At 46.2% G+C, this 21,162-nt stretch overlaps 1 protein-coding gene across 1 annotated transcript; it reads left to right on the forward strand.

The window, feature by feature from the left end:
* Positions 1-1,306: 1,306 nt before the first annotated feature.
* On the forward strand, positions 1,307-20,696 carry CEP68 (centrosomal protein 68). Its single transcript, XM_044663389.1, has 7 exons — positions 1,307-1,726; positions 3,140-3,142; positions 5,018-6,430; positions 7,419-7,541; positions 10,013-10,109; positions 18,002-18,150; positions 19,582-20,696. The coding sequence occupies exons 1-6, from the start codon at positions 1,334-1,336 to the stop codon at positions 18,145-18,147; spliced, it is 2,175 nt and encodes a 724-aa protein (XP_044519324.1). The 5' UTR covers positions 1,307-1,333; the 3' UTR covers positions 18,148-18,150; positions 19,582-20,696.
* The last annotated feature ends 466 nt before the right edge of the window (positions 20,697-21,162 follow it).

The raw sequence follows: 21,162 nt of genomic DNA on the forward strand, positions 1-21,162 counted from the left end.
CATAAAAGTCTTCAAATCAGGTTTGCGGTGCCCAGGGTAAGAATCCATGTTCCAGTTAATGAGAGGACTATAAAACAGCTGGCATCTCTTCATCCTTAGAGTTGTAGGACTATGAATGGAATTTTCTTTTGTTGCAAGAGCCTAAAATGCAATGTGATTAGAAAGTCACTTTATGAAAATGTGTCTACTTTTCATTTTTGGTTGTCATCTACTTCTTTTTGCCTCACCCTTCCTCCCTACCTTTCCATGTTGCTTCTAACATATTAGTCTTGATGGAGAAATTGACTTTTGAAAAATATTATATTTTCTCTCTCCCCAGAAGAAATTTTCCTCAGTAGCTACTAGTAACTTTTCAGACCTTTTTTTCATAGCTAACTTGTCTTTGACCACTTAATCTCTAATTTCATTTTGTAAAGCAATTTGTTCTTCCAAGAGGTGGCTCTAGGTGGTGCGGTTGGTAGAGTGTTGTGTCTGGAGTCAGGAAGTCTTGAGTTCAGATCCAGCCTGAGGTGCTCCTGGCTGTGGGGCTCTGGCTCAGGGGCAAAATGGAGAAAAGAGCTGCTCCCTCAGGGCTTTCATTGTAAGGACCAAGGGAGAGGCCCTTTGTTAAATGCTTATTAGCGAGCTTGGTCCTGAGCTGGAACTTCCTGACGTTTATTCCCTGTCCTGTTCCTGCCCCCAGCCCCCCTCAGCACCACTTCTCCCTATTCCCAGGTTTGAAATATTGCCCTCCCCAAAACCCACACTTACATTCTGTAGTTCGGGGCTGTGAGGAAACTGGTTTGCCTAGTCAACAGCGAACGAATGGGGAATGCTTGTTTGCACTGTGGGGTCTGGGGCCTTCATAGAAAATAAAAATGGCCCGTGTTAGAGGTCCCGGGCTCGGCTCCTGGAAGCAGCCCTCCCTTATGGTCTGGGCATGCCCCAGCTTGCCCTGCGGAGGAAGCCCAAAGGCGCTGCCAGCGGGGACAGTCATCACAACAGCAGAGCCCGCCTTGAGGCTTCCAGGCTGAGGGAGTGTGAATAAAGGTGGTGCCGGTGTAGACATCAGCATCCCACTGCCCTCTGCCCTAGGGTGGGGGCTCCCCTCACTGAAGGCTGCTCCTGTAGCTCCTTTAGAAGGAACTGGCCCAAGGGAACTGGGGACTTCAGACTTCCTCCAAAAGTTGCTTTTTGCAAACAGCGCTTAGAATTCTTTTCTTCTTGAGCCAAATTCTGTGTTAGGTGGGAAGAAAGGGCCCATTGAATGGGGTGAACAATAACTCCTGTCTTCCTGTTCCTTCCCTGTTTCCTTTAAAGCCCTGACCTAGGGACAGGGGAGAGTCTCTCCTCCATGGCCCTCAGGGAAGAAAAGACTTCCGCAGAGAGTGACACTGAGGCAGAAACTGTGGTGGATGGGCACGTGGAGCCCTGCAGTGGTTGCAGCAGCCAAGAACAAGCCTGCTCTGGGGCTCAGGCCAGCATGCTGCATGTCCCTAGGGCCCCGGGAGGGGAGGGCTTCTCAATGGAAGAGGAAGAAGAGTTGGCCAAGAGGAAAGCCAGGCCCGACCACCTGGCTGGGGCCACAGTGTGGAAGAATCACCATCCAGACCAAGAAAGCAACCCTGAGGCCTTGGCAAGGAGCCCCTTCATCACAGCATCAGAGCCTCTTTATAGCCCTCTGTTTCCTGAAGACGGCCCTGGACCTGGGACGACAGGAGACCTTCGGCTTGGGGCAGGAGCCCAGGTAAGAAACGCCCGTCATTGTGCCCTAGAGTTACAGACTGCCTTCCTGTCAGGGACCATTTTATTTATCCCCTCCACCACTGTCCAAGATCTGAGCCCCGATGAGGTCAGGTAATCCTGATTTGAAATCATGTGGTGGGGTTGGCGTCCAGAGGTGGGGCGCCAGGGAAGGCCAGAGTGAAGCTTCATCTCTGAGATGCACTGGGTTCCCTGCCCTGTGCTCCCCCCTCCAAAACGACGTGGGTCTGCTCTTGAACAAATGATGTCCCCTGCCACCTCCCTTGTTCTTGCATCTGGCCCTCCGGTACCTCACACCATTCTTGGCACTTAGTAAGCAATTAATAAATGTTTGCTGATCCATTATTTTGGCATCTAAGGACGCTGGACGAAAGCAAAGCTTATTTGTAAAATGGGGATTCTACAGATATTATCTAAGTGCTGCCTTATGGGGTAGTGAAGCTGAAATGAGAGACAGCATAAAACTTTCAGAATCTCAAGTGCTCCATAAATAGTAGCTGCTCCCTGAGTGACTGCTGGCCCTCTCGCTCCATTCTCCATTGGTGTAAGTGAAGGTGTCCTGGAGGACATCCAGCCTTCTCTTACCCAAATCTCCATCCAGCATAAAGCCCCAGGTAGCCAGTGTCCTAACCTCGAGGATCTCAGGCACTCTGCCTAGGAAGCTTCCATGGTTTGGGGGTGCTCCTTCTTACCCAAGAAGACAAGGAGGTGCTTGAGCCGAGTCTTAGGAGAAACCAGAGATTCCAGGAGTTGGAGGGGACACAGGGGAGGGCCTGGATATGAGATACATTGTCATGTGTGAGCGAGAGCAATATGGTCAACTGGGATGGATCATGGAGAGCCTGAAAGGTGGGAAAGGGCTTTTAAGGTACAAAACAGTTTATATTTCATCTTTGGGGTAATAGGGAACCTCTGAAGTTTATTGAGCAAGGAGGTGACACAGCTAGACCTGTGCTATAGGAAAACCACTTGGCAGTTGTGTGGGGCACAAACTTGCCCAGAGACCCATTGGGAGGCTTAATCTTGAAGAGGGGCAATAAGAGTTAAAGGACTCAGGTGGTCGAGAGGGGTTAGATGCCCAGATGTAGAGGGGCAAGACAAGATTAGGCACCCAATTGGGTGAGTGAAGTGAGGGAGAGAGGAGGGTGCTTCTGAGATTACACAACCAGGTACCTAGAAGGATGTTGGGTGTTTAGGAGATAGAAGTGGGGGGGGGGGGGAGATACTGGCTTCTCTTTCAGACGTGTTGTGTTTGAGGTGCCTTTGGGACATCCATTTGAAATATCCAGTAGGCAGTTGTTGATGCAGGACTGGAGCCCAAGAGATTTATTAGAGCTAAAGATTAGAATGTAGGAGGCCTCTGTATAAAGATGGAATGATGAAGTCACCAAGGGAGAGAGTAGAAACAGAAGAGACCTAGGAGAGAAGCTTAGATAGAACTCTTCTTGGTCTTCATCCATGCTGATGTTTATCTTCCCTTTGAAGTCAGTTGACTATCCTGTAGAGACACTGACCTCAGATATCAGAAAGAAGAAAAGGATCTATTCCAGAAACTGTCATTATTATCTAAGAGCATGCCCTGGGCAAAGTTGTATAAAGCACAATAAATGGATTTTTAAGACCCTGGGGCTCACAAGAATATGAAATGTGGTATTGAGATGTAATTCGTTCCAAGAGCATGAATTAGCATTGTCATTTGACTCCTTGAAAATGTTAAAAGAAAAATTTGAGATTCTCCCAGTTTTTCTATCCTTTTTATTTTATTCTTAGGTAGGTTTTTTTTAAAGTAAACCTTATACTTAATGACATAGGTATTAATAGTAACTTATCAGTAAGTTCATAACCCTTTCCTATCTTCCTGAATTACATATTCACATCTATATATATGTACACATGTACATATGTACAGCTGGAAAAATTTTGAACCCCTAAAACTATATTACCCAAACTTCCTTTCTGTGTTACCCACAATTCCTTTTGCCTTGCATATACGTGCATGGTTCCGAGGTCTGTATTTAATTTGGGTTTGCTCTGTCACACCCTCTCTCTTGCATGTGGATGGAGTGGTGAGCAGTCCCTGTGGTGTGAGCCTCTCTCTTCCACGTGAGGTGAGTGGGAAAGGTTCCCCACGTTTCTCTAGCTCTCTAGTTTAATATTAATAAATCCTTATAAATATCATAGGCATTGAATATTAATTTTAAAATCTACACATAGTTGATCAGTAATCTGATTTCAGCCAAGGTCTCTTCTTCCTTTGATATATTTTACTACAGTATTCTTGAATAGGTAAAAAATTCATAACTTTGCATTTGATAAATTTTCTGAAGTTAGCTAGACTCATTCTTGGATGACATGGACTTGGAGTCTTTTCTGACTTTTGTAGGACTCGCATTCCATCGGCAATAATAGGCTCTAGGAGCCCAGGGTCCCTTTGCCACAATGAGGCACTAGAGGAGGACATACAAAAACAAAAAGGTTGCATCAACTAAGAGGCAACATGACACTGTGAATAGTGTACTACTTGGATCACAGAAGCACCTGATTTCAAATCTTCCCCTCTGATGCTTTTTAGCTGTATGACCCTGTGCAAATCACTTAAACTTTCTGTACTTAGGTATTTCAGTGGCCTCACAGACCCTGCCTTTATCCTTTAAACAAATGTCCTCTTCATTCTGTTTTTCTCACTTGGAGTTATTTAATATTACCACAATCACAGCTCCTTGAAAAAATGGACTGTTATTTCCTATAAAAGAGCCAAGTTATGCACTGGTCTTTGAACATGCAGCCAAACAAAAGGAGGTTGTAGCTACCTAGGAAGCCTTCTTGCTTGTCTTGGGATCATTGAGAAGAAGATTCATAAAGTGAGGCCCTTTATATGTGAGACATTTCTCAAAGATTTTCTAGAAGAAAGAGGGACAAATTCAGTACATTTTGCAAAGATGGTCAGTCATTACTGGCCCATTTGGCCAACCTCCATCCTAAACAGATACAGCAGATGTGTGGCTGCTGTATCTGTTGGCAAACAAATGCTGCTAAAGCTATTTCTCCATTCCAAGATTGTAGTGTTGTGCTACTCTCATTCATTGGATTCTTTGAATCTTACAGTTTGGGGATCCTTGCATTTGCCATTTTAAAGGGTTCTTTTCCTAAGTGAGGCCTTTTGGTTGTCATCTGGGCACCAAATAAAAGTCCTTGGCCCTATTGTTATCTTAGCAAATTGCTTCAGTACAATCACTTCCATGGTTATGCTTTTTGTCTTCCTTCTTTATTACAGGAGGAGAAATTGTGTCTTGACTCTCCAGAACTACCTCAGAATCGTGCTGATCCTCTGGCCAGGACTCTGAGCTCAGGAGAGGTGGCCGACGATGAAGATGACCACTCCAGTGTGGAGTCCCCTAAAGTCCATGGTCCCAGGCAACAACCTTACAACTCAGGTTCCTCTTTCTCACTGAGGTGGATGTCTTTGCTAAACTCAGACTTATCCACCCTCTCTTTTTCCAGCCACAGCTTTCCCACCTCACCTGCCTCAAGTGGTTTCCTAAGAGGAAGAGAGAAGACAGGATCCCAAAGCCCACGGGCTGCTAAGGGCTCTTCCCTAGACTCCACAGCCTCCTGTTTGCCTTCTGGCTCACAGAGCTGTGCTTTGGGCCCCCAGCCTCTGTCCCCTGGGCTGCCATGTCTGGCTTCATGCAGTGATGGAGCTGGGCCGAGCCGGCCAAGGTCCTCCTTCCAGGCTGACTATTGGGCTTGTGTGCTGCCTGACTCCCTGCCTCCATCTCCCAATCGCCAGTCCCCTCTCTGGAATCCAAATAAGGAATATGAAGACTTACTTGATTATACTTACCCACTGAAGCCCAAGGCCCAGCTTCCCAAACGCCTTGATGGCCACATGCTGGTGGATCCCTTCCTACACGACTCAGGAATTGACCTGGACAGCTTTTCCGTGTCCCCTGAGAACACCCTGAAGTCCCCGGCGACCCTGTCCCATGACTGCCTGCCCGCAGAAGCCGATAGCCAGCTCCCCCCAGAGCCCAGAAACTTCGATGCCGCTGTGTCTCTCCCCCCGGCAGCGGCCTTTGGGTCTGTGGCTTCTGCTCTCTTCATGTCTACTCCCAAAGGCCGGAGCAGGCGTGCTCCTGGGAATGACAAGAACCCCACCAGGCTGGAGGCGAGCCAGCAGTCACAGGGAGCCCAGAGCCTTCAGAATGCTTTATCTGCACTTGTAGAAAAGAAGCGGGGAGTAGATGATCCCCAGAAGCTTCCCCAGGAGGTCCCCCTGGAATCAGGCTGGGAAACGCACATTATTGAAATGGAAGACGAATACCTTGCCCTGCCCCCTCGGCTGACCCAGGTTTCCAGTCTGGCTCCCTATCTCTCTACCATTCAGGGGAATGACTCCTGGCCTCCCCAGGCTGCTGAAGGGGGAGGTTTCCCAGCCTCCTCTGGTGGTGGAGAGCCCACTCCTCCCCTGTCCCCTGGCAGAGACTGCTGCCCCAGGAGCCCTCCACCTCAGTTTCAAGAACTTGATAGGGAAGGAGAGCCAGGAGGTCCAGGCACACGCACAAGGACGATTGCCTCCTTTCAGGAAAGGCTTGCCCGGCTGCCTTCTTGGGACCTGAAACCAGAAGGGCTGTGTCTGAGGAAAGAGAAGGACCGAGGGACAGACTCTCTCATACAGTGTGTGAAGGTAAGGAAAAGGAAATTAAAGAGATTTCCGTGAAGATGTCTCTTCCCTCCGCCAGATCCACGGACTGAAATGATGGCCTGGCTCGCTCCCACATGCCCGCTTTTCTCCCAGGCACACCCCCCCCCCACCTCCTCCCCGCATTGGCCTGGGCCACAGAGCCGGGCTGCCATTTACAGGGACTCCCGTGGTCCAAAATGAGACCAATACTTCCTGGTAGGCCCCCCCACCCCACCCCCAGGCTTCAAAGAGAGAGAGCACGGCGTCACCTGCCGCCCATCACTGTGGGCCGAAGGCACACGCGACTTCTCCCTTCTTCCCCTGGTTTGTCACTGAATAGAAACGATGTCTCCTCTCGGAGGACCAGGCTGTCCTACCTTACCCAGGCTAACTCCAGCGCCCAGCTGCTACCTCAGCTCTGCCCCGCCCCTCTCCCTGCTGACCTCAGCTCTGCCCCGCCCCTCTCCCGGCTGGCTCTCACGTGGCCGTACCCACCGGATGCTTGTTGATGAGGTTTTTAGCTACAGTCAGAAAGGCTGGAAACCCTGTTTACTAATAAATGCTTATAAATCTAGTGATAAACCTCCAGATTGGTTTTTATTAAGAACATGATGTGTGAGGGCAGAGAATTGGTGGCTGCCGAGTCGCTTGAACCCAGGCCTCCCATTTAATATGCAGAATGAGGTGATTTTCCACAACTTCTTCCTGGTTTGGTCCTGGAGCCTGGGGGAGAGAGAAGATGTAGATTTGGGGTGTGATTGTCAGCACTTTTTAAGACTGGGAATGTTCGTAGCCATTTGTTTTAAGCTGATTTTTTCCAGCAGATACAGCCCTTTAAAGTGAGCCTGCCAGGCGACGTCCCTGCCTCCCCCAGTCTCTCCCAGGCTGGGTCACCCATATGGGAGGGATTCCGAGGTTCGTGGAGGGCGCAGGGCGAGGCGAGGCCCGGATCCATGGCTCCCACAATAACGGCTCTCTTTGGCTTCAGTAGATGTTTTGCTGTCACCTGGAGGAGCTGATTGGCTGGCTGTACAAAGTCGCTGAGGTGACAGACAACTTGATTCCCCCAAAGTCCAACCTGGCGAGTCTCAAGTCTTCCCTCCAGCTTTACAGGGTAAGCGTGCTTGGCGCGTGGGGGCGTGGCGCCGTGGAAGCGTGGCGCCGTGGAAGCGTGGCGCCGTGGAGGCGTGGCCAGATGAGTTGACAGTCACATTCTCAGTTCTTGTCCTCCTGGGAACTCTGCTACCTGACCCAGGCTCCTGGGAAGGAGAAAGGATGGCTCTCTTATTTTCCTCTTCCTGCCAAAAGTGGCTTCTGGCCTTTGGCTTTTTATTCATAGCTCACATTGACGCTGCGCTTTAAGAGTTACAAAACATTTTCCTTACAACTTTGTGGAAAAGGAAGTGCAACTAGTATTAGCCCCACTTTGCAAATGAAGAAACTGAGGCTTGGAGTAAATCGATGCCGCCATCTCATAAGCAGAAGAGCCAAATACTGTGCCCCTCAGGACTCCCCAATCCGTCTCTGTTCATCATGCTTAGTCGGATTACTTCATTGATTTCATGCATTGTTTTGGCAGAACATTTATTATCTGGGCTGTAAGGTAGCTCAGCAAAGCTCATCTCCCTCTGGCTTCTTTCTGCCAATGGTTAGAGCCTCCCAAGCTTCTGCACCAAGCCTGGGGCCTCACCCAAATCCCCAGCCTCCGGTTCCCCCCACCTTCTATTCTAGTCCTTTTGAAGCACCCTGAGGCCAGGGACTGCTCTGGAGAGAGGTGGGGGCAGGCAGGTCCTATAGAGATGAACAGAAACAAGGAAAAAGCCTTCCCAGAGTGCCAGAGGATCTGAGTTTTAATCCTGGTCCTTCCGCCAGAGTGACTTTGTACAAGTTACTATAATTTTCTTGGATGCAAGTTTCCTCATCTGTAAAATGGCTTTATTATTTCAGAGGCCCTTCCCAGGTCCTCCTCTATAATCCTACAAAGTCCTAATAGGAATTAGTGGTTAGAAGAGCCTGTCAAGCAAATCCAGTGGATCCTTGGTCTTGGGCAGCCTGTGTCAGTGGTTAGAGGGCTGGGCCTGAAGGCACGAAGACTTGCATTCAAATCTGTCCTCAGACACTTAGCTTATAGCCCTGGACAAATCACTTCACCTTTATTTGCCTCTGATTTCTCAAATGTAAAGTGGAGATATCGGCACCATAACAGCTTCTACTTTGCAAAGGTTGTTGTGAAGATCAAATAAGAGAATCTTCGTAAGTGCTTAGCACTGCCTGGTGCATAGTAGGTGCTGTATAAATGCTTGTTCCCTTTCCTTTCTGACGCTTCCTCCTCTCCCCCATGACCGAAGTCATGCCAAATCTCAGTGAGGTTGTCCAGGAGGCCTTCACCTGTTGCTCTGCTCACCTCTTGAGTTTGAGGCTGTCCTAGGAGGCTGTCAAATGTCTTCTCTCCCAGTGTGGAGATTATCTTCAATGCATTTTATTACAATTTGGAATATTATGTGAGGGAGAGCATCCATGTAGGGCTCAAATAGCAGAGTCTAAACCCCCCAGCACACAAAAAGGGCTGCCTTGTATTCTATGGTATTTGGTTCTGTACTTTTTTCAGAACCAAATAAATTAGAATTATTTGGTGTTTTTTTTTAAATCCTTCCCTTCCATCTTAGAATTAATACTGTATACTGGTTCCAAAGCAGAAGAGCAGTATGGGCTAGGCAATGGGGGTTAAGTGACTTGCCCAGGGTTACACAGCTAGGAAGTATCTGAAGCCAGATTTGAATCTAGGACCTCCTGTCTCTAGGCCTGGCTCTCAATCCACTGAGCCACCCAGCTGCCCCTAATTAGAATTAGTTTTGCTTTGAGAAGTTCATGAAAGATCTCTCAGACTACTGGTCATGTCCTGGGCCATGGAGGAGAAAAAGCCTGGGAATCTCTTTTCAAGATGTGGGAAAGAGAGGAGAGATAATGGCATAGATGAATATGTTGGGTTTGGCACCAGAGGACCAGACTCCAAATCCTAGCACAACTGCTTACTGCTCAACCTCTCTTCTGAAAATCAGGAGGTCAGACTAGATGAACTTGAAAGTTCTGACTGCTGGCGACCTGTGCTCAGTCCCTGAGAAGATCTCGTTCCACTACCAGGCAGGTTTTCTTTGGCAGACAGTGGCAAAGTTGGTGTATTTTTCTTAGTTGCAAAGAGTCCCTGGCATTAAGCAAAAATGTTAGAAACTCTGGGGATGGAGGTTGGGTTTTTTTTATATTTATTTTTTAGAAAAGTTAACATGGTTACATGATTCATGCTCTTACTTTCCCCTTCACCCCCCGCACTCCCCCCCACCATAGCCAGTGCGCATTTCCACTGGTTTTAACATGTGTCATTGATCAAGACCTTTTTCCAAATTGTTGATAGTTGCATTGGTGTGGTAGTTTCGAGTCTACATTGGGGATAGAGGTTTTATCTATTCTTCATTATAAGAGCTTGATACACTTTGTATTATTTTAATTTGGGGGCACTTTTTCTTATAAAATTTAATGCATGATGCTCATAAAATGTTCATTTTTCTTTGTTTTGATACCCTTTTCCAGCAATTTAAAAAAGACATAGCTGAACACCAATCCCTGACTCAGAATGTCTTACAGAAAGGGGAAATTCTTCTCCAGTGCTTGTTGGATAATGCACCAGGTGAGATGTTTGAAGTTTTGCTTCATACAGATGATAGCCTTTGTCACCATTCTCTCAAGAAAGCAGTGCCTGTAGGTCCGACAGTTACTTTGCCCTGGGAGAAGAAGCCTGTCTTGTACAAACTGTGCATCATGCGCCCTTAGATTCCCTCCCTCGAGGTAGCTCCACATCTGTGCTGCTCACCCTTCCTTGCCCATCCTGGCTAGTGCCCGCTCTTCCCACTTAAAAGCTTACAAATGTATCTTTGCTTTGGCCATGAAGATGGGAAGTGGAATCCACTTGACTATATTTTATGTTCTTTTATTTTGGCATCCATTGGAAGCTTGGTTTTAGAGGCACAGGTATGATTAGGTAAGGGCAGATAATTAGGTCTTTGGTTTAGAGATGAAGAAGGGGGAAGGAAGAGATGAAGCAAGTACACGGCAGCCGTGAAGACTATGGAACTGATGCTAATTTTATGAGCCACATAAAGTTTACTTTTTTAAGTGACAAAATCTGTGAAGGAAAAAAAAATGAATCTAGAGATTTAAAAGTACATTTGACCAGTAATAAAGGATTTTGTATTCAGCACTGTGCTAGAAGAATAAACCCAGATCCTAGCCTAGAAGGAGCTTACAGTGTGATTGGGGATATAAATACATTTGTGATAGGGAGGAACCTTCTATCTCTTGAAGCAGCCCATTCTATATATGAATAGCTCTAATTTTTAGAAAGTTATTATAAATTTGAATTGGATCCAGTTGTGACATACTTTTATGATTTGCTCCATCTTCATTCATCTGTACATGAGTAGAAATGAAGGCAAAGGGGCAACAGGTGGCTCAGTAGATAAAGAGCCAAGCCTAGAGATGGGGGCCTGGGTTCAAAAATGACCTCAGATACTTCTAGCTGTGTGACCCTGGGCAAATCACTTACCCCCATTTGCCTAGCCCTTACTACTCTTCTGCCTTGGAACCCATACACAGTATTGATTCTAAGGTGGAAGGAAAGGGCATTTAAAAATTAGTTTTTACATGTAATTGGAAAAAATAAAATATTTTTTTAAAAAGAGAGTTGGTAGAGTTTAGATAGATACCATGAATGAAGTCAGAAATGGAGAGGAAGAGTACCTGGAACAGTGAGAAGTTGAACCTGACTAGAGTGTGCATGCATGTTGGGGAAGGAAGCACTTAACTAGGTAGATTGAACCCTAGTGGTGGAAGGGCTTGACAATCACTTAGAGGAGTTTAGATTTGATATTAGGAAATGGAGGAATCACAAATGGTATCTAAGCAAAAGAATAACATGAAAAGACTGGTGTGTCCCCAAAATGTTTGTGTCAGTATCTTAACTCTTTAAATGTAGATTCTTCAAATACTCTTTCCCCTTCAGCTTTCCTTTTAGCTGTTCTTCTCTATCGATGTTGGTTTCCGCCAGAGTGGTACTGGGAGGAGACAGAGGAAGTTAAATGAGATGAGTCTCTGCTATTTTGGGTAGCATTCCTAAAGGGTATAGGTAGGAGGGAAGAGGCATACAAGGGGAAAAATAGATGCAACTACAGAAAAATTCTTAGTTAAGGAGATAATATGTTCAGTAGAAAAGTAGGTTTCTGGATGATAGAAAAATTTTTATTAAGTTCAAGCTTCCTATTCTCTGCTCAGATGTCTAGATAAGAGTTTACCAACCTAGACTCAACTGTAGAGAAGAAAAATGCCTAAATGGTCTCCCCTTGCTTTCAGTGCACCCCAGCTTCTATCACTTTAGCACTGCAGGCCTGCATCCTTGGAAGGAACTGGAGATGGAGGGAACAGGTTATATTGCAAAGAGGGAAGATATTTGATGTGAACTATGAAATCATTAACTGCATGGGGGGTACACACTGGTTTAGACAGGTTTCATTGTATTGGCTGCATCTCAGTCTGGGAGAAGGCCATGTAGAAAGATATGAACTTAAACTGAGAAATGAGGAGGAAATAGTGAGAATTGTCTGTTTGGAGTGTTTGGATTTATGTAAAATGCTGGAGATTGAATTTAGGGAGGGGAAATTTGGAAAAGCTTTAGGGAAATTGAAGGTGGTGAAGTGTTGAAGATGAGAGGAAGGAGGAAAAGGATTTAAGGAGAGGAATTTGAAGACAAGTTGGTCAGAAAAAAGGAAAAGGGGGTGAGAAAGTGGGAATAGAGAATGAGGAAAGTGATGACTCAGGAGTTCAAGACCCTTACAAAAAGTTTACTGTGATAGTTCTTCAGGGTAACTACTATACTAAGAAAATGGAAAGGACTAAGAATCTTCACATCCAGGAAATATGGAGAGCTGGAGAAATTTTACAGTGATGTAAATAGCATCTGCCGCTTGCCATGGGCCAGATGATTTTTATCATTTCTCAAGGTGTGGGCTGTCTTCTTTCTAGAAGAGAAGATCAAGGGACATGAATGCTTCTCTCCAAGTTCTCAAAAATAAATAAACAAGAGAAGGGTTTCAATATGAAAATAGGAGAAACATGAAATCTGAAAAGGATGGAGGGTGGGAAGATGTTAGAGAAGAAAGAAAAAAATGACTATTAAAAACTTGGTGTTGAGGGGGCAGCTGGGTAGCTCAGTGGATTGAGAGTCAGGCCTAGAGACAGGAGGTCCTAGGTTCAAATCTGGCCTCAGCCACTTCCCAGCTGTGTTACCCTGGGCAAGTCACTTGACCCCCATTGCCCACCCTTACCACTCTTCCACCTATGAGACAATACACCGAAAGTTGAGGGTTTAAAAAAAAAAAAAGAATAGAAAAAAAAACAAACTTGGTGTTGAGAAAAGGATATGAAGCTCTTCCAAAAAAATAAAGAGCTAACCCCTGTATGAGGAGGAGGCACCAACCTTAAAGGAATGAGGAAATGGATACAGTTGTTACCACATGAGATATCCAGTAAGAATGAAAAGGAAAAGATTAACAAATGTTTGGTGAATCCCCAGTGAGGGGCATTGAGGCAGCTCTTTGTGAGCCACAGAACAGTACTGCTGTCTTCCTAGAGCATGCAGATAAGTGGATCAGAAAATGTCCCAAAGCTTATCATATGAGATGACTTCTGTCCACTTCTAGCAGTTCGATTAGGCATGTGTTGATGTCAGAAGGAATCTAGAGAGCTACAGAATTTTTGAACAAGACCTGAAGAGCTTAGGGACACATATTTTTATCCTTGCTTCTCATCAAAGAAAAGAGCTTCAGAAGAAGCAAATTTGGGAAGTGACCAGCTAGTTAAGAAAATTGTGTCTGAGAAGAGAATTTGGATTCCTGGACCTTGACAACTTAATAGATTGGAATCACATAATTGTTGGCCAGGGATGGAACTAGGGCTAGGAAGGATGACCCTGTGTAGCACTTCTTATGGTAGCAAAAAACTGAAAACGAAGTAGACGCTCATTGATTGGGGAATGATTAAACAAATAATGATGCAGGGATGTAATAAAATATTAATGCATCTGAATTCATGAATATGAAGAATTCAGAAAAATTGAAAGACCTGTATGAACTGATGTTGAATATAGGAAAACAGTTTTCTCAATGTGTCTACAACAATGCTAATAGAAAGAATCACGAAAATAATCCTAGACTAAGCTTGGCCTCAGAGAATATTCTGTAAGAAAATGTCGTTTTCTTTACTTTTTAGAGGTGGGGGATTATGGGTATGCATATTTATTGTCAAGCTTAGTATGTTGGTTCATTTGCTGAACTACCTTTTTTTTTTCTTTTTTCTTCTTTGTTAAAAAGGATGTCTTTCCAGGCCAGAAAGGGGAGGAGGAAAGGCAAATATTAAAAAAATTATTTTGCCTGGATCCTAACAAATCCAAGAGGATTTTAAACTCTAAAATTAATTGCCCATGTATATATCCATCAAACAATACCATCAAGAGAAACTACAATGTGTGTGTGTGGGAGAACATAGCTGAAAACACCTAGAAATTCATAAAATAGAAAAAAGAAAAGAATCAGCAATAAAAACCATGGCTTCAGGTACCTATGCATAAATGCTCAAAGTATAGATAAGAACACAAATAAACTACAAGTACTGTTTTAAGGAGGCAAATTTAATGCCTTAGGAATCACTGAGAATTGGTGAGAACTGAAAAGATATGCCTTATTGAAAAGGAACAGGAAATGAGTGGGGGGGGGGGGAGCAGCACATTAAAAATATGTACATATGTGAGGAAGTCTAAGGTTCAGAAAGGAAGCATGGTGGAGAGCCTTTGAGTGAAGGTCAGTAGCAGAAATAGGAGTCATATTATCATATTACTAGTGACTTGGACAGAAGGAGGAAAAATGGAAGTTGTTTTTGGAGATAGCTCACAAGCCTAACACAAAAGCATAGAGAGCACTTTTAATATCCAGGCAGGAGCTGGAGTGCTCGAAGCCAAAAACAGCAGCTAGCAGTTTCTTTAATTGCCTTCATGGTAGTTTCATCCTTCAAAAGGCAGAGGAACCAATGCAGGGAATGTTTATTCTAGAACTGATTCTTACCAAAAATCTACTTGGTAGGATGGAAATTTTGGGCAGCTTGAGAGGAATGTCTTCACACTAGAATCTGTGATAGAAGAGAGGAAAGCTAGGCATGTCACACTGACATGAGCTCTAGATTTTAGGAGAGATGTTAAGACATTTAAAGAAATGATAGTTGAGTCAGGCCTGGAAAAGAGAGGTCCTGGGCTTAAATCTGGCTTCAGAAACTTTATAGCTATGTGACTCTGGGCAAGTCATTTTACCCTATCTGCCTAGACCTTACTGCTCTTCCACCTTGGAAATGATACTTAATACTGATTTTAAGAAAGGAGGAAAGAAAGGATAGGTAGGATCCCAGGGCCTAAAATTCTACAGATTCTTGCTGGAGTGAGAAGCTCTGAAGAATGAATTTCTTAAGCCTTAAAAGAGAAAAAAAAAAACTGTGATAAAGCACCCCCCAAATATCATCTGTTAATGTGATTGCTGAGTGACATCACGCTCTTTGAAATATATAGAGAATGGGGCTGGTACCATAAAACCAGAGAATGGTTACTGTTGGAATGATGAGCTCGACTGATACCTCACAGGATTCTAGGAATATATTCAAGAGTTAATGAACATCTAAAAGGAAAAATGGTGATTACAGAGTCAGCACGGCTTCATCCATATTATTTCAGACTAATCTGATTGGGGGGCAAGCCTACCAGCCCTTTAGATCAAAAGAATGCCGTGGAGGCAGCTTACTCATTTTAGTAAGGCGCTTGATAAAATGATCTCCTGGTGTTATGGAAAAGCTGGGGAGATGGGCGCAATAGGGTGCCCAATAAGGTGGATTCAAACTGGGCAAGTGCCTTAGTTGAAAAAAGCCCCTCACTGGTTTGGGGGCACCTGGGAAGGCAGTCCGGACGGGCGCCATGGCTGAAAACGCTAAATAACCCGAGCCAAGGACCGAGCCCTTCGGAGAGGACCCACAATCCCGTCAGGATGATCTTCCGGCCAGCCTCCGTGAATCCGATGTCTGGGGGGCTGTCAGCACCGAGGCGTCCCAGAGCCGGGAGAAACCCTGGGCCTGGGGAGGGCGCTGCCTGCTGCGGGAAGCTCTGGCTCCGCCATCCCTTTGGAAAGACCAATGGGTCTGTAGACTTTCATTAAGTACCTGCTAGTCCCGCCCTCCAGGAGGCTCCGGTCTAATGAGAGAAGCCCAGCGAGGGACGGAAGAGGGTGTGGAGGCCGGAGGAGGAATCCCGGAGGAGGCTGCTGTGCAAGCCCAGCGTGTTAAATCCAAGCGTGACCCAAACGTAGGAGGACTCTAGAGACCCCATTAACGGATGAGTCAGGATCCAAAAAGACTTGGACCGCCCAGGGCAGCGTTGGGGAATCTCACCTGTGAGCCCCCGCCTTACCCTAGACAGTGGAGGGAGGAGGCGGCCTCCGACCTGCGTGGCCCACGTGCCACCGCCAACGCAGTCCCCCCCCCCCCCCCCCCCGGTTTTGGCTAAATCTACTGAGATGCCATTCCATATACCCATATTTGGGCTTAAGAAGAAGTACGAGGCAGGAGCGGGGAAGCACAAGGAGGTAGCGGTTCACCCGAAGAATTATCAGGCGATTTTACTGCACCCATTTCAGACTCTGGAAGAGTCAGTAGATGAAATGCCAAACAAAAAATGGTCAATGTGATCTTTGCTTCCATTCAGATTAATGGCCAGGACAGGAGGGCACGTACCCCATCTGACTGATCATTTTTGCTTGGCTTATAAACGTGGTTTTCATTTTCCGATCTTACTCTTGAGTTTGGCAATGCCCTCACGTATTATTTTTTTACATGGTACTTGAATAACTTACTCGACCACTCCCCCCACCCCCTTTCCCTTGGAGTTCCCCCTTTCTACCAGTGCTTGGACTCTGCTATGTATGCAAACTGAGGCAGATTTTTTTCAATTATTGCTTTAATTTACCACTAGGAAATGGAATTTTGTTCAGCTATACATTTTTCTGATTCTTAACCCTTTTCCCTTCCTCCCCATAAGTATTTTTCTAATATTGGAGAAGGGGGGAATGGCAGTAACCTTGAGATTCAGAAAAAGAAAATCACTCCAAAATGACTCCTTTGGTTAGGCCGCGGGTGCTGTCTTTGTTAGCGTGAGCCTGGGCAAGTCCCCCCCTCTGCGGGGCCTCGCAGCTGCCTATGCACCAGGAGAAACCCTGCTTCCATGGCATTTGGGCCTCCTCTCGGTCCTGATGCGTGCTATTGGCGAGGCTCCTCAGGCAGCAGATCTCCGGGCTCTGTTGTTTATGCGTCCTTCTACCTCCTCAGCAAGGGCTACAGATGTGGGGCTTCCACCTCCTCGGCCGAGGCAGGAAGCACCAGAGAAGCCTCTCTAGGCAGGTAAAGGCCCAGGGAACTGAGGAGCTGCCATCCAAGAGCCTCAAATCTTAGAGCGAGCGCACTTGCTCCTCTGGCGCAGCCACGTAGCACCCACACTCAGCCCTTCTCTGGATGCAGGGGGAGACACACTCATGGGCCAGGGAACACAAGCGGCCACCTTCCCCTGCTCTCCACACCCCGACAAGCTTTGAGCACTAAAGACAATCAGGGACTTTTAAAAATCTTTACCTTCTTAAAATCAATACTGAGTTCTGGCTCCAAGGTAGAAGAGCAGTAAGGCCTGGGTGATGGGGATTACCGCATTTACTCAGGGTCCCAAAGCTAGGAAGTGTCTGAGGCCAGATTTGAACCTAGAACCTCCTATCTCTAGGCCTGGCTCTCCATCCACTGAGCCACCCAGCTGCCCCTGCCCCCTTTTAACTTTTAATGAAGCTTTTGACCCTGCTTTGGCACTAAATAAAAGAATTTTGTGAGGACATTTGGTTGATTGATAACCTTCTCCCTTATGTACTGGGCCCTGTCCATCGCAGCCCCGTCTCCCATGATTCTAGGCTCAGCCCCGATGATCACTCCCTCTCCACTGGTCTGTGGGCTTTGTACATCCAGTCACACTGTTTTCCCCAAAAAACCATGCCGTGGGTGATGCAATCATCGATTTGGAGCTAGAAGGGGCTTTGGGAGTTCACTGGCTTAGCCCCCCCCCCCCACGAGCTGCCCAGCTCGGGGCTCAGCCCCTCCCCCAGCTCTAAAACTGGACCGCTGCCCTACACCTGGCTGCGGCTGGGGGGGGGGTGGGGCATGCTCAGTCACATACTTAGGACAGTGAAGCTCTGGACCTTCACTCTGAGGGCAAAAACAAGGGATTTCTGGGATGGCGACTGAAGTTTTTGAACAATTGCCTGGCCGCCCTTTGGGCCGCTTTTCATAGTCATTGGTGTCATTGAGCCAAAGACTGCCCTCGATGGGGGCACATTTCCGTAGGGCCGAGCAGGCTGGGGTCATTTTCCTGTTTTGGGCACTCACGATGGACCCCTTCCTCGCCAGTTTTAAAGGACGTCCTGGGCTTGCTGGCGAGGCAGTCGGGTGAGCTGGAGGAGCACGCAGAACGCCTGTATGACTCCGTCTTAGCAGCTGTGGACACCATGGCCGGGAAGCCCACCGTCCTGACAGCTCCGAGGAAAAGGATCTAAGCGGTAAGCCAATGGCCAGGGCAGCCGCCCCCTGTCCTTCAGAAACGCGGGTCAGAAATGTTGGATAGGTGGAAAAGGGTAGAAAACGGAGAGAAGGAAGGAGAGGCCCAGGGTCTCGGGAGACGGCAGGGTGGGCAGAAAGCATTCTTCGGCTCTCGCTGGTAGCTAGTCACGGTTTGAGGCAGGGAATCCAGGCCGCCCATAACCTTGATGAATCAGTCGTCCTTTTACGTGCCGGGCTCTGCGGTTCTGGGCCTCCAGCGGCCTCCTTTCTATTGGAAGAAATGCGGAGTAAGGACGAGGCTGCCGGGATAGCCATATCTGTATTACACCCAGCATCGCAACAACCCCCAGGAGGGACACATACCGTGTGTCTATGTGGACATACAAAGTATGTACAGCATAAATCCGAGGGGATCCGGACAGGGCTCGAGCCGAGTTTGGGAGGAAACAAGGGATGGGGGAGGGCGACAGGGAAGAAGGGTGAGCAGAGCAGCCACTGCAAGGGGAGTGTGCCAGGAACAGCCCAAAAGCCAGTTGTCTCCACCATGGCAGGCAGGGGGAGGGAGTTTTTGTATGCATAATAAGGTAAGAGAAGTGGCTCTGCCCCCTCCCACAGGCCCAGTGCGAACCTACTGGGGGAATGTCAGGAAGAGTCTCGGCTCACTAGGGTCGTGAAATGAACCCTCTTAGCGGTGGGACGGGATACCCTAACACCGTATTTCTGTGGCTCTGCTGATGGGAGCAGGGAGGTCCCTCTTCTTTTTTCCTCCCCTACCTCAGCAAAGGGCGCTTGGCTTTGCCTCCTCTGAAGCCTCCACTTTTCCAGTTTTAAGAAACTTAACTCTAAGGACAGCATCCTTTCTCCCCATGCCCTGGCTAACTCCACACAACCAAGAGGGGCTTAGCACCAGGGCAAGTGCTTTCCCCCTCCCCCATTTTCCATCTCAGTCCTCCTACCTTGACTTTAAGCAGCAACAATTCCATCTTTTGATCTGTGAGGAAAGGCAGTCTAGCAAAAGGTGACTAGCAAGGAGTGGCAGGGGCCGGTGCCAGCCACACCAGCAGCAGAGACTGTTGAGTATTCGTGCTCATCTCCTCATCTCAGGGTGTAAAAAAGGGCCTAAGATGATACTTCTTGGACCCTCAATGCTGCCTACTCAGTGGCCCCATAAACACTGAATTAGGAGGCCTCAAATCCCTGCTCTGGGACTGTGCATGACTTCTGATCCAGCACCTACTCTCACCTAGCCTCATTTCCTCCATTAGTAAAAGGTATGCTCTGTTGAGCTTTAAGGCTCTTTCTTATTCAAGATCAAATGTGCCTAAATCTGAAGTACTAGACTGTCATCCCAGCCTGGCTTCAGGATACCCTGAATCCTATTTTTGACAGCCCATGCCCGCCTGTAACACACGGCCTTCCTTATCTTTCAGGTAACATCTCAAGCAATGTTGGAATCTACCTGGTTGTTTGAAAAAGCAAGAACAGCAAAAGCAATGCTTTTTACCAGATCACCTGAAGTCCCAGAGACCAACAGCACTGGCCTAAATGGTTCTAACTGGATTTCTCATATATGAAGTGGAAAGCTACTTGAATTCTTGCAAAAAAGGAATCTTCTACTGAGAACCTGTAAAGGAGGAAGATGACTTCCATGCTAAGGTTTTCCTCAAATGGTGCTTCTGGTGACTTCACAGAGATTACCAAGCCACCCAGCTTCTCAGTTTTTAAGAGAAAATAGCCAAAGTGGCAAATCTGTCCCCTTACAAGTGAGAGGGAATAGCAGTAGTTCTTTTTTAGTCAGACACTTGTCTCAGGAACTAGTTTGTGTCACCTGTTTTTATGAAGTGTCTACAAGAAAACTAGGAAATATGACCCTGAAAATACTTGGCCTCTGAACTGAGAACTAAGAGGTGGTAGTGGCCAGACGGTTTTGATCTTTCCACAAAGCTGTTATTTGTTTGGGAAAATGTGTTTTGCATGTCTACAACAGAGAAGGCATTAACACTTGACCTGCTGATGAAAATGAATCTGGCCCGTTGATTTGGTTGAGAGATAACACTCATTTTCTTGCTAAGGACAACAGGTCTTCTGTTTAATTGAAAGATGGCAACTCAGTAAACATTAAATGCCTACCATTTAAGGCACTTTAGTTTCTTATCAAATGGGTGATGCGATTTTTTTATGCCCAACTCTTAGGTAACTTACAGTGGTTGGCCTCACTTAATTCCTCAGTTTAGGAATTCCTCTACCCCTTAGCAAAAACACTAGAAAAAGGACTAGATGGAACCTTCTCACCACCCTGAAGTGGAAGTAAAATTTAGCAATTCTATACTTTTCTAGAACAATGATGGTAACTAGGCATACAGAACAAAAACTCCAATTTTCACAAACTGAATTCTCAAGTGAAGAAAGGTGGAAGAGGAAAGCAGGTAGAATAAAAAAAAAAAATTCTGAGAATTGGGAAAAGGATTGTTGGTAGTGGAGTATTAGGAAAAAACGCTCAGAGCTTTTGGCAAACCTCTTAGATTTGAATATGTTGCTTTAAAAAGAAAAATCTGTTCATGAGCTCATTGGGTGCAAATTCAAAATTGGTTCTTATAGACTTGATGAAATCCTGATGTTAGCATTCAGACTGAAAAGATTTGTAAAGTGTTGGCTGCCTGAGTGAACAAATTAAACTGCTATTCTCTTTTTGTAAAAAATAGAAAGAAAATCCCAACATTCAACTATAGCCAAAGAAAACTGAAAGCCCCTACTGAGGTGGCATACTTAAACCCCTTTGAGGCTAGATTATGATAAATGTTCTGGGACATACAAAATGGAAATTGCTGACCTAATATGATCTAGTCAGCTCCAACCACTTCAAATTGTTGCTCTTGCTTTACAAAGAGATCATTCTTGCCTAATAGAGGGAACTCTCAATTACATGATAAAATTATTGTGAAGAAAATAATTGACTTTTTAAAAAAAATAATTGACACAAAAGACTTGAGACCAATTAAGACACAAAATAA

Source organism: Gracilinanus agilis, chromosome 2 (assembly GCF_016433145.1).
Source record: "Gracilinanus agilis isolate LMUSP501 chromosome 2, AgileGrace, whole genome shotgun sequence".
NCBI lineage: Eukaryota > Metazoa > Chordata > Mammalia > Didelphimorphia > Didelphidae > Gracilinanus > Gracilinanus agilis.